The sequence below is a fragment of the Sardina pilchardus genome, chromosome 11 (assembly GCF_963854185.1).
Source record: "Sardina pilchardus chromosome 11, fSarPil1.1, whole genome shotgun sequence".
Classification (NCBI taxonomy): domain Eukaryota; kingdom Metazoa; phylum Chordata; class Actinopteri; order Clupeiformes; family Clupeidae; genus Sardina; species Sardina pilchardus.
Genome location: NC_085004.1, coordinates 6,536,290 through 6,549,249, shown reverse-complemented (window position 1 = coordinate 6,549,249; position 12,960 = coordinate 6,536,290). Strand labels below are relative to the sequence as shown.

At 40.7% G+C, this 12,960-nt stretch overlaps 1 protein-coding gene across 1 annotated transcript in view; it reads right to left on the bottom strand.

Annotated features, from left to right (window-relative positions):
• The window catches only part of htr4 (5-hydroxytryptamine receptor 4), a 90,765-nt gene that overhangs the window by 38,968 nt on the left and 38,837 nt on the right, over window positions 1-12,960 (bottom strand). The window contains exon 3 of the mRNA XM_062549919.1: window positions 11,810-12,010. Within this exon, the coding sequence (XP_062405903.1) occupies window positions 11,810-12,010 (201 nt within the window). The remainder of the gene's footprint in view (window positions 1-11,809; window positions 12,011-12,960) is intronic.

Sequence of the window (12,960 nt, the reverse complement as noted above, 5' to 3'; positions counted from 1 at the left end):
TTAGTGCATAGGCCTATGCGTAAAATAGGCTAAGCTGATTCAAAAATGTTTGTTTTTTGCCTCTAAATATTCTTACGGACTACGGAGTAAATATTCTTATGGAGTAGGAGTATTTAAGTTACTGTCTCCGCACGTAAGTAAAAGATAATACTTAGCAAAGGTGTATCAATATTGCTGCAGCTGCAATGCAATTTTAGTTAATCTAATTAGTGCCGCAATCGTGAAGCAGTGTCCTGTAACTTCCAGAGGCTGGCGAGCTCAACCAGGGTCCTCCAATTCTAATGGAAATGCAAAGGACAGAGGACTGCGTGAAAGCAGGTTCAGGGGAGCAGATGAGGGTGGGGGGGGTGGGGATGCCCCCCCCACTTGCAGGGTAAAAAAAATAAAATAAAATAACACACCCATTCTTCTCTGTTACATTGCTCCGTGAGTATTAGTTACAGCGAGATGCACGAAAGAGCAGAACCCGGGGCTTTCCAACAAGACTAGACACTATCAAGGTTTTGCATCCACAAACGTCATAATGCCTTAATGTCATGTGACCGTTTGTTTAAGACTGGAGTGGTAGGCAAAACCGTACATATCAGCGGGGTTACATTATGTTACACATGGGGCTACTGTAGTTACTACGCTTACAAATATCTCCGAAGTGTATTTTTTATGATCGAAACACAGATTAAGAGATGGCAACTACTTGCGTAGTAGGGGTGGGAATTGGCAAAAGAATGACAATTCGATACTATTGCGATATTTGGGCCAAAATTCGATATTATTGCGATTCTAAACATATTGCGATACAACAAGTATTGCGATTCGATTCTGCGATATATTGCTATTCATGTCTCTCATATTATTCAAAGGCATTACAAAAAATAAGGAAAATAACACTGTTCAACTCACTCTGCCATGGCGTGGTGCATATCAAGGTCCTTACTATTGGCTTTTTGTTGAAAACCGAAGTACACCCACACTTTCAATGTGATGGAGGGTCGTCTATAACAGGTTGTGATTGTGAAGCCATTTTTATTTGAAATTGCCGTTGAATGCACAATAAACCGCCACAACAAGCGCCACCTTGTGAGTGTAATATCTTGAAATTCCCCTTGGGGACTCAAATAAAAGTAAAATAGATAATTAAATTCTATTATTAAGTATTGCGATACTTTGAGCTACTAGTATCGATATAATTGCATGCACAAAATTGCCATTTCTACCCTGATTATCCTGATAAAGATATGAACATGAGCTTTATGTTTCCATAGAGCTTAGGTAGAATAGTTTTAAAGACCAAAAGGTGCACTAGGGGGTTATCTGCACCACTGAAAGCAGAATTTTCATCCCTCTAAAATTGGTCATTTTTAGGAGGCATTATCTCACATTCGCAGTGGCTTTGGTGGATGGTTTTACTGTTGCTGGACAGAGGAACATCTTCTGATTCAAAAACAATTGTCGTCTAATTGGGCCACACATAATGTGCGCCGTGCCAGGAGGGTCTTTACGGGGGGTTTTCGGGTTTTGGAGTATAATAAACCAGGCAATAATATCTCACTATAGGGTAATTTATGGTCAATTTTTGTGTCACTGTATGACAAATTGTTGAAGAAAGCTTTAATTAACTAGAAAAGCACTCAAAGAGTGCAGACCTCTGCATGCATTGTTGTTCTGGGTTGTCATACATTTGAAACTAGACTATTCAGATCGCCACCGAGTGGCCATACCATGCCATTACATCGCAAACATCTGGCATTACATCTGTTTGTGATGTAATGCCATGGTATGGCATGTGATGGCGATCTGAATATGGTTTATCATAGGCCAAAACACGACAAATCCTGCTAAAGACCCTCCTGGCACGGCACATATTATGTGTGGCCCAATTAGACGACAATTGTTTTTGAATCAGTAGATGTTCCTTTCTCCAGCAACAGTAAAACCATCCACCAAAGCCACTGCGAATACGAGATAATGCTTCTTAAAAATGACCGAACTTTAGAGGGAGGAAAATTCTGCTTTCAGTGGTGTAGATAACCCCTCGGTGCACCTTTTGGTCTTTAAAACTATGCTACCTAGGCTCTATGGAAATATAAAGCTTATGTTCATATCTTTATTGGATAATCAGGGTAGAAATGGCAATTTCAGTCATTTTCAGCCATGAATTGTTGGATTTTTGAGGGTCTCTGAGAGGGGTCCCAGAACTCCATAACAAAAAACAGCTGGAGGGTTTTAAGTATATGGCTGTTCATAGTTCCACATACTTATCACATATACAAAGTATGAGCCGATTTGGCCGACCCCCATCTTCCCAGCTCTGCCTGGTTTTCTCATGCAATGACTCGTAAATATAGTTTGGTATAAGACTGGAAAGTTTGGCGCATGTAAGTGCTTCAAAAGTGGAGATTATGCTCTCAGAGTGGGAGAAGAAACTTGATTTGAGAAAACAGCCTTGAAACACAGCCAATGGGATACGTTCTAAGCCTAGACTCGCCTTTGAACTTTCGCGATTGGTTGCTAATACATAGGAAGTGTCCATATTTGGATTGCATAGCGTCGTGCAGGAGAAACGGGGCTTTCCAACGGTGTCACACACGATATGATTTGGATCACGGTCGCGGTAGTACATGACACTTTAGAATGGGAACTTTTGGTGAAATTAGAAGAAATATATAGGCGTGAGTAGACAAAATGTCATGAAATAAACACCTAAATGTGCAAATCGAAATTGACCGGGGATGAAAAAAACGATGTTTTCACCTGCCGTGTCTTGCCTTAATACAGCATAATAATAATAATAATTGTAATAATGATCATCATAATGATGATTTGATTGGGATATACAGTAGGTCCCAAAGACTTAAATAAACTTAACTTGTCATTTTATTGATGACAGTTGGGATCTCGTCTCCTTAAATTTGACAACATTCCCAGTGTTTTCAAGGCTTCAAGGTTTTATTGAATGCTACCTCTGACTTAGAATGCATTACTTTGCACTTGTACAGAAGAAATTCATGTTTTATTTAATTCAGATCTGTAAATCAACATGTATAGCTATTAGTCAACTAGTGGGGAGATACTGAATCAAGTTGAAAAATTAATCGATGCATCAAAAAAATAATCGCTAGATTAATCGTTTAGAAAATAATCGTTTATCCCAGCCCTAATAAACAGTAAAAGACAGTAAAAGAATGTTGCCGTTTTGCAACAATGGAACTGGAACACCGCACTGCCTGTGTGTGTGCGGAGTGCCTAAAACCCCTTTAGCAAGAAAAATATTCCCTCAATATGAATGGTTGCCATGCAACAAACGAGACGCAGCCACTCTAACTTTTGTGCTAGTTTTGCTAGCGCATTACTATAGAACAAAATGCGGTCAAGGTGTGTGTTTATCGTGATATTTACAACGGCATCGAAAGCGATTCAGCCAATCATAATCAAGGACCGTTTTAGAAAAATCAGTGTCTCCACTCCATTCCACTGCACTACACTACATTACACACTACACTACACTCTACTACAATACACTACACTCTACACTACACTACACTCTACTACACTACATAACACTCTACTACACTCCACTATACTAAACTCTACTACACTACACTCTACTCCACTCCACTCCATTAACTACACTACACTAAACTACACCACTGGACAGTTAATTTGGAGTTTTTACAGTATGCTAACCCCTCTCTGCATTGCTTTCTTTATTCTGAACATACAACAGCTGGAAAGACTTGCTCTAAAAGTTATTCAAAATACACGAACACACACACAGTCAGACAATCATGCACAGGTGAACAGCCACACCCACCCAGACAAAGAAGCACGCATGCACGCACGCACACGCACACACACGCACACACACACATCTATCTCCAGGGCTCTACAGAAAGGTGCTGTGCAAATGTTTCGGTCTGTCACTTTCCTCAGAGCTTACTCTGATCTAAACACTTTAGTAAGAGGAGTTCATAATGGACATTCCTTTCTAAGGGTTATTATGCAGGGAACACTTTAGGAGAACTGGACCGATGGAAGAAGATGAAACAAGAACATTGTTTTTCAAAAAGGGTTTGAAACCCTCCAGTGGGTCTGGCTGAAATACTCAGGACAGTGTTTCAAGCTCTTGTAAGTGGATGTCAAATAGACCTCATCTATTAAATCAATATTTCCTCTGAGGTGCTCCTGGCTCCAGACTATAATATGTTATCAAACAGCAGCAAAGTCTACAAAAAGAGAGATGTTTTCACTTTTGTGTTTCCTTTATTGCCAGAGACAAAATTTGGAACCTTTTCAAAAAATGAAATCAAGACATTCTAAACACAAGCTAAAAAAGGAAAAATATTATTCACTCTCACACAGGATAAATTAAAAACACAATCATGGAGAGAGAGAAAGGGAGATATTTTTTATAGTATGCAAATGTATTGCTTTATTTATTATCTTTTTCATATTTAAATTATGTTACATCATAGCACATACTCATAGTAATACTAGTGTTGTCCATATTATGAACTTATTTATCTGAGTGAATGTTTTGACAACACAAGTACTCTTGTCATGTCAATAAAGCTTTCTTGAAATAAAAAAAAAATATTGAGAGAGAGAGAAAGAGAGGGAGAGAGAATGTCTAATAAGGGTAGACGGGCTCTGGTTATAGTTCGTCTTGAACTAACGTGACGTTAGTTTTGGCTACTGCTAAAACTAGCCTAAATCATGACACGTAAACTAAATCAGAAGGAACCGTAGGTTATATTGAAAAGCAAGATTATGATACACAGTAATGTCATCCTATCAGGACTGTAGCAGGGTTAGGCTATAGCTAAGATTAGCATTATCGATGTCGACAGTCTAACATAGCAAACATTTCATTTAAGCCACACTAAAAGTAACAAATGTAACACACAAGCATTAATGGTAACGTAAGCAACATAGACTAAACTAGTTTGTATTACTGATGTAAAAGTGTCAGGGGTGCAAACAACTTACCTAGGCTATTATAATTCCTTCGTGTAGCAAACAAGTCGTCTCTTATGTCCGACGTGAACGCTCGGAAAAAAATAACGTTACGTTTTTAATAAGTCAGTTAAATTTGTTGCTAGACAACCAAACTCATCACCTCGAGAGAAAACACACTGTAGCCTACAAACAATGAACAGCTTAGATAGCCCAGACAATAAGATGGCTTTAACAAAACAAATTCATGTTAAGTAGCACTTTATTGTGAAATATACACCATCGAGTATCTTAAAACACAAACCTACAGCGAACTTGTGTGATCGGACAGCTAACGTTGAGTATTAAAAACGATATAAATAGGTGCGTTTGACTTGACGAAAATCTGCGCAGATCTGACTTGATGTGATGCATGCTGGGTTAAACACAGTGCATACTGGGACAGACGAAATGCAAACTGGTTAGAAATCATGTCCGACTTCTTACAGTCGCGGTGGGAGTTACCACCGTGACATCATGTCACATGTCCTTACAAGATCTCGGGAGACTGTGTCTTAGCTCAGCCAGCGCAGTTGGTTTTTAAGCAACTGCGCTGGCTAAACCCACCCCAATGACGTCAGTTCAAAGTTGTGATAGGGCCGTTTGGAAGAATCTCCCCATGACGAGTATGACAGGTGTCTCGTTGTGCCTCCTTACCCAAGACTCTAGAGCAGACCAAGACGGATCAGTCCAACGGCACTAAAACCAACGTCTGGGACGACGCTGGAGCTTATCCCTGTGATCCATCTTGCTCTGTTCTAGAATCTTTGCTCCTTACGTTAGAATGTGCTAAAATGAACAGAAATCGAAGGGATACCTTCTTATTTGTGATTTCTGGAACAGCGGTAGGCTAGCCTACTGAAAACGTGAGGATATTCTGCTATTTTATGCTGTTGGTTAAATATATACACGGAAAACACTTGATATTTAATTAATGTGCTACAATGCAGGCCTGTTAACTGTATGACAATAGTGGTTTATTTAAACACATCATATCAATTTATTTCGTCAGTCACCATGCTCATTTTAATGAGTAAGACTAAAAGTTTTACTGTATTTAATACAAAATCCCGCAATATCTACCGCGATATCTACCGCAAGGTCTCCAGCGAGGTCTCTCGCGAGTAACTGCAGGTACGTAAGCTCAGTCAGACTGTCCGGGCTCAGCTGCGTGTGCTAGTTGCCCCTCCTGCTAAGACTCTGCAGCTCTCGTTGACGTATGAAGCCAGCCTAAGTCAGCCGCAGCTCATCGCAAACGAGCCTCATGTTTTTGTATCCTTCCAGATTGGATGCTGGAAGTTTTCATTCAACACACGTGTAGCTACCATAGACCTAAAAGAAATGGACAAACAGACTCCGTTGTTCTCAATGGAAAGGGGCTGAAACAAAATTCTGTTTACTTTCCGTCGTGCTGCGCAGACTCGTACTCACTTTGTGACGTTAGCCATCCTGCACATTGCTGTAACTCATCTGATAGATCGAAAGCCTATGAAATTGTTAACGTTCGTTTTTAATATTATTATATGCTTACTTGCCTCTAGGTAATGCTTTACCCTTTCAAACAGTAGGCTACCGTAGGCTACACGCATTTTCACTGATCTTGCGAATGACTTTCCGTCATGGTTTTCGTGCAGGCTCACTCAGCTTCTTATCCAAACATTACGGGAAATCTCCCCTCGAACGTTAGCTTCCCTCCAACCGACATGCTAACTATACTTCTTTACGAGAAACCAACGTTATATACGAGGATGAAGTGAATTAGTTTTGCCTTCGATACCCTATATAGAATTCACAGAAGCTATAAGGGCGACACAGGGCACATGTTACATGAAGTTATGGGATCGCAAAAAAATCTGCAATCTATGGCCGTCCATGGGAGTTAGCAGAGCGTTGATCACGAGCTCATTTCGTGTTTCTACTTCTGTGAATATGCCTGCCCCCTTGGTAGCTACTGCCACACTTCCTGTTTACATTGTAAGCTACTAATGATTGGCTTGATGCATTCTAAACGTCATTAAATGTGACACTTATTTGACCGTAGGTCATTTACGCACTACTAGTTAAGTTACATCCTAAGTTATGGTGGTGCAACTGGAATTTAGAACAGTGCTAGCTTGAAACTAGCTACGTGGAACATAAGGTTAAGATCAACTTTACACTGGAACTTACGATGGACTTTACGTTCAGCTGGTGCAACCGCCTGCTGTAGTCTTAATGAGAGACTGTATGCTTAAAGCCATAGAAAATGACAGTTGGTGCCCAGGTGGCTGACCAGCTGGCGTAGGATTCTAATTGCTGATGTCATAATGGGGCAATGTTTAGTCCAGAGCCATATAGATACAGAGTTGCGACAACTCCATTGACGCTAATGTTCCATATTTTCTCAACAATAGTTCCCGGAAGTTATGATCGAACACTAATAGCGTTCTCGTTAACAGACAGTAAAAGACGGTTATTCTAACGAACAGTCAATCGCTTCCGGGAACTATTTTGAACTATTTGAAGTTACACGAACCACGTCACAAACCGAATTTTCTGTACCCGGGTTGTTGCAACTCTGTATCTATATGGCTCTGGTTTAGTCTATGGGGAAATGTTAATAGTTACATTGCATGTAAATGCAATGTACTGTTATCCCTGTTCTTCTTAAAATTAGTCTTCTTCCGACCAAAATCAACGATCAAAGGCTCTAGAACCACTGAACCGTTTGACGTCATTCAAGCACTCCTACAAAGGTCTTGAAACGGAGATTTGTTCTATTATTTTTCACATTTGTGAAATTTATACTTTTTGAGATATTTACGATAAAATAGTTCAAAAATCCCATAGAGTTAACGTTGAGACGCTTTGGCGGCAGAGAAGGGATTGTTACGTAGTGCTCATTAAGCTGTAACAGCTGTGAAAACATTCTACCATGCTACAGCTGGTAAACTTGGACGTTATCGTCTTGTCTCCTGCCTACTCCTTACTTGATTTGCTTGTCGTCACCGTAACCGGTTAGCTCTAGGTAACGTTATCAATAGCTAAAGACAGTCAAACCTAACGTTAACGTAGCCTAAGCATTGTATTTAGTCGACAACAACGTTTGCTTTGCTCCTGGCTAACGTCTAGCGTCAGGCCGGTTGCAGCCAACACGTCTTAACTCAGTGTTCTAAGTGAAGTCCAACCTGATAGACATGCCAGTTGTAGCCTACCATTTAGCTAGGCATGTTGACTAAGACAGCCAGCTTATCATTCAAAGCTCTAGATATCATTCACATATTAAAAAACTTTGTTAACAGTGTATTGTACATCCCTAGGATAGTAATACACTTGGAAACTCTTTGAAGAACCTACATACTAGCTCATCCCGGCTATTGTGTAGCCTACATAAAATGTTCTACCGTAAGCTAACGTTACATTTGCTAGATATCATACCTGTTGCTGCATCATCGTTGAAGTTGTTTGAGATTGTATTCCGTATTCCAATGGGGTCGCCTATGTAGGCTATCCTACTCTTTACCTGCATTAAAGTGTATAGGCTACCTATAGTAAGCTATCCTACCACTGTAGGCTAGTTGAATTTCATAGGCTACTAAACAAAGTGTCAGCGCTTGCAACTCGTTTAGAGTTGGCAACTTCATTTCAGTCTTTTATTCTAATAAATGAAGAGTTTGCCTAGGCTATTTTCCAAAATAGGCTACTATCCACAATTTAAATGCATTTTCATAAATCACTTTTTAAATGTGGGGTTGCAAGTAATTTCAGTGGAACTGTAATTGGGTTATTGTTGTTATGTATCTATTCTTTACTGTGTCATAGGCCTACAGTATGTTGTCTTTTTAACTAATACTATGTTTTACACAGCAACCTTTTTGCATTTACATGCAATGGTAATTTCATCCATGGAATTACATTTTCTAGTTTTTAATTAATAGTTTAAAAAGTATAAAAGTTATACTTGAACTTGCAAAAACTATAATCAATTCTTAGATTTCTCAACGACAATTGGGTGAAAGAGACCAATTTAGCCATCTAGCTCCATAGACTCCCATTCATTCTGCACTCAGACGATCGCCCCCAGTGGAATTCTGGTGGAACTGCAACCAAAAGTCCTTACAATAGGACTTAACCCTATGAGCCCGACGGACGCAAAGTGCGTCAAAAAACGCACACATTGTTCTTTGTTACATTGCTCCGTGAATGTTAGTAACAGCGAGATGAGACTTATATTGCACGAAAGGGTGGAACCGGGGCTTTCCAACGAGACTAGACACTTGTCTGTACGATCAAGTATGAAAATAAAATAAAATCATGAAGTTAAATCAAAGTATATCATATTTACAGTCTATACTGCTCTGCGTTCACCCACGCATCCAGAACTCTCGCTTGAATTACTCGCAGACCCCACATCGCATAGACATGACACGCATATCAAATGAAAGAGGAGAATGAAATGAAATCAGACAAAGTGACAAACATATAATAATGTCATATAGCTTCGGCTACCATTACTCTCGTTTGATTTACTCGTGAAACCGCCATTAGAAAGATATGCACGCATGTCAGATGAAAGAGGAGAGCTAAAGCTATCCACAGACACCAAATACAACATTCTAGGCCATAAAACAGACGAAGTGACAGCAAAAGAAAACTTAATTTAGCTCCACTTACCCCATGTTTGTGTGTGGCATAATAGCCTATGTTCATAATACAACGTTATCATGTGTTTCTCTATGGCAAGTCACGTTCATAATACAGTTTTGAGATCCTAGCAAACTCCTGTATGGTATCCAATTCAAGACTCATACTGCATCGAAATTTGTTTGACAAATAAACACTTTTTTGCCTTTACTTTGTTCATTGCAATGCAGTAAAACATATTATAGAGAATCATCATCTGTGCACGTCATGTGTGCTACCACGCAAACAAGTCAGGTCAGATCAGCTAGTGTCACAAATATGGAGCGCAAAAAGTGTCAAAAAGTCATTTCTCAGCACTAAATAAAAAAATTGCCATTTATTTCTGGAAGGCACACACCACATATTTCAGTAAATTGCTCAGCCCCAAAGTGTACCTCCACCATGGTTCTTATATTGCCATTTCCAGGACAGTCAGGCCTACACAACCATGCAAGTCATGTTGAGCTGTCAGCTTGCTGTGGTGAGATACATGTCGAAATGTAAGAATTTGTATAGTATGCTTTTCAATTTTTTATTATTTAAAAATCTAAGTCAAATCAATGCAAGTATGTATACATGATATTGTGGCAGATCTGGGTAGCCTAGACTGTGCTGAAAAAAACAATATGTAGCGAAATTCCCCTAAACCCGCTATTTCTTAAGCGCTAATGTACCGTTTCTCAGTCTGAAAAGGGCTAGAGGCCGAGAGAGAAATAGAGGGAGACAAAGAGAGAGAGAAAGGGAGAGAAGGGGGGATAAACAAGACAAGACACAAGCAGTGAAAGACCAACAGACTGGCACTGAGTAGATGTGCATATCAGACCGCCTCTATTTTCTCTTTTCTCTGCAATCTACCCATTTCCTCTTCCTATCTTTTCCCCCCTCCATCTATTCCTCCCCTCTCCACCCCCACCCCTTTCTCCAAAAGAACCAAAGAGTATGTTCTTTGGCTTGATTGAATTGAGCATCAGAGTTGAATGTGCCTCAAGTCAAATTACTGACAGTGGGACTCTTTTTTTACAGTGTACAGAAAAAGGTCTGTTGTCTGTCACTTATGATAATCATCTGTGTTCATCTTCCCACGCTTCCTCTTCTTACTATTTCCTTGTCTTTTCCTCCCTCCTCCTTCTCTCCCTCCTGCTCTCATTTCTTTTGTTAAATCTACCTATCTTCCTCTCTTCTTTACTCCTTCTCATTCCTTCTCTCCCTCCCTTTCTCTCTTGTTACAGTAAATCTACCTCTTCTTCTCCTCCTTACCTATTTTCTCTCCCCTCACTTTTGTTCTTTTGCTCCCCTTCGTCTTTTGTTTAATCTACCTCTCTTCTTTGTCTCTCTCCTTTTGCTCCCCCCTTCCTATGTCTCATTCCTCCTTCTCTCCCTCCAGTGCTCCTTAACCACTTTGTGCCACTTTTGCATAGATGTTTTTAGTTAGATGAAAAACTTAAAAATGTCAAGGTATAGCCGACTGCCCCCGGACCTCCAAGTGTTAATGCATCCTTTCTCTGGCGGCCTGCAGGCGCCTGCGTCTCTCTCTGCCGTCCTCTCTCTTCTCTACTCTCTCCACTTCACTGCGCTGCCAGGACGCTCTCTTCTGCTTAAATGCAGTGATGAGATGGCTTTGTGCAGCTCAACAGGGCTGCAGGCCATGCAGCTTTTTTCTTGAATCCAAATTTACTTTGATTCCTTAAAAGCATAAAGAGAGCTTTGACTCTCCTCTCCTCTGCTCTCTCCGACACGACCGCCTGTGTAATCAGACAGTGCCACCGAAGAGACACAAAGAGCTGGGACTAAGTGGCCTCCAGACAGACTGAGGGTGGGAAAGGGGCAGCAAACACATGCAGAGACAGAGAAAGAGACAGGAAGACAAGAAAGAAACACACACACACACAATACACAAAGTCATACACACACACACACACACACACACACACACAAACAAAACACTATTTCAGCTTTCCATCTCCATTGTCTCTCTCCTTCCCTCTTTCCCTGATCAATGAAGATGAACTCAGGGTTGTTTTTTTATGGCTAATTTGCTAACATGGCCGCTTACAGTAGCTTCAGTGGAGACTGGCAGCGAAACTACAGGTGAACAATTGAAGTGTTCTGTTCTGTGAAGTGTATGCTACAACAATTATGTAATGGTAGGACTTACCTGTCCAGGGAGATGCAACAGAGGTGCAAGATAGAGGCTGTGGTCAGCAGAACGTCCAGCGAGGTCCGCACCAGGCAGAAGGTGGGGCCGAATATCCAGTCCTGCCGGATCAGCTCGATGGCCCCGAACGGCATCACCAGAACCGACACCAACAGGTCCGCAAAGGCCAGCGACACAATAAAGTAGTTGGTCTTTATTTTCCTGTGATGAAGATGGAAAGACACAACACATCGTTACTGTTCTCTTATGTTGCTTTAACTTTTCAGATAATGTTGAGGCAATGCGAAGTTTACAGTATTGATACCTTTAGAAGTCAACTTTGGACAAAACATTAACATTCATAAACTGATGGGAGCAAACATCTTTGTGAGGATACATTAAGGGTGTTTTCACACTTGGTCCCTTTCAGCCATCTAAACGAACTCAGATCGATGACTCAGCATTTTTTGCGTATATGTGAACACTCCAACCGTACCCAGACCCCTTTAAAACGAACCGAACTGAGACTACCTCGGGAGGTGGTCTCAGTACGGTTCGCTAAAAAGTCCACGGTACAGTTCGCCTAATCCAGGCATTGTGAACACAAAGCGCACCGGGTTCCCATTCGCCTTTTTGCACTGTGGTTTAACCTTCTCAGTTTGCCGTAGCTTGGTCACGTGACCGTCTCAGCCGGGACTCAGGATTCAGTCAAAGATCCTTCATTACTGTCAGATACTGCAACACAATACGTTACTATGGGAGCAAAACGGGACAGTAGTCACTAAATAAACTCTCTCTCTCTTAACATGATAAGAGCAGATAAACATAATTGTGTTTACAGTATTACTGTCTAAAATCATGCATGATACCAATGAATCATTCTATAGGACACGGACTAAATCTTTTAATTAGTCTGTGAACCGAGCTAGCTAGCTAGCAAACGTCAGCTTAAAAAGCTATGTAAGTGAATGGCATTACCATAACTGTGCGTTCACACCAAGACCGTCAAAAGCGTCAAGAGCGCCGGAAATCATTAATTTTCTATGGAGGGTCGGCGTTACCGGCTTCAAAAGCGTTCCGGGCGTGAGCGTGGCTTCATGAGCTTCACGGGCGTCAAAATAAAGTTGAGCCTCAGTTAACTTTATGGTAATTAGCTGTGACACGGTTCGGCG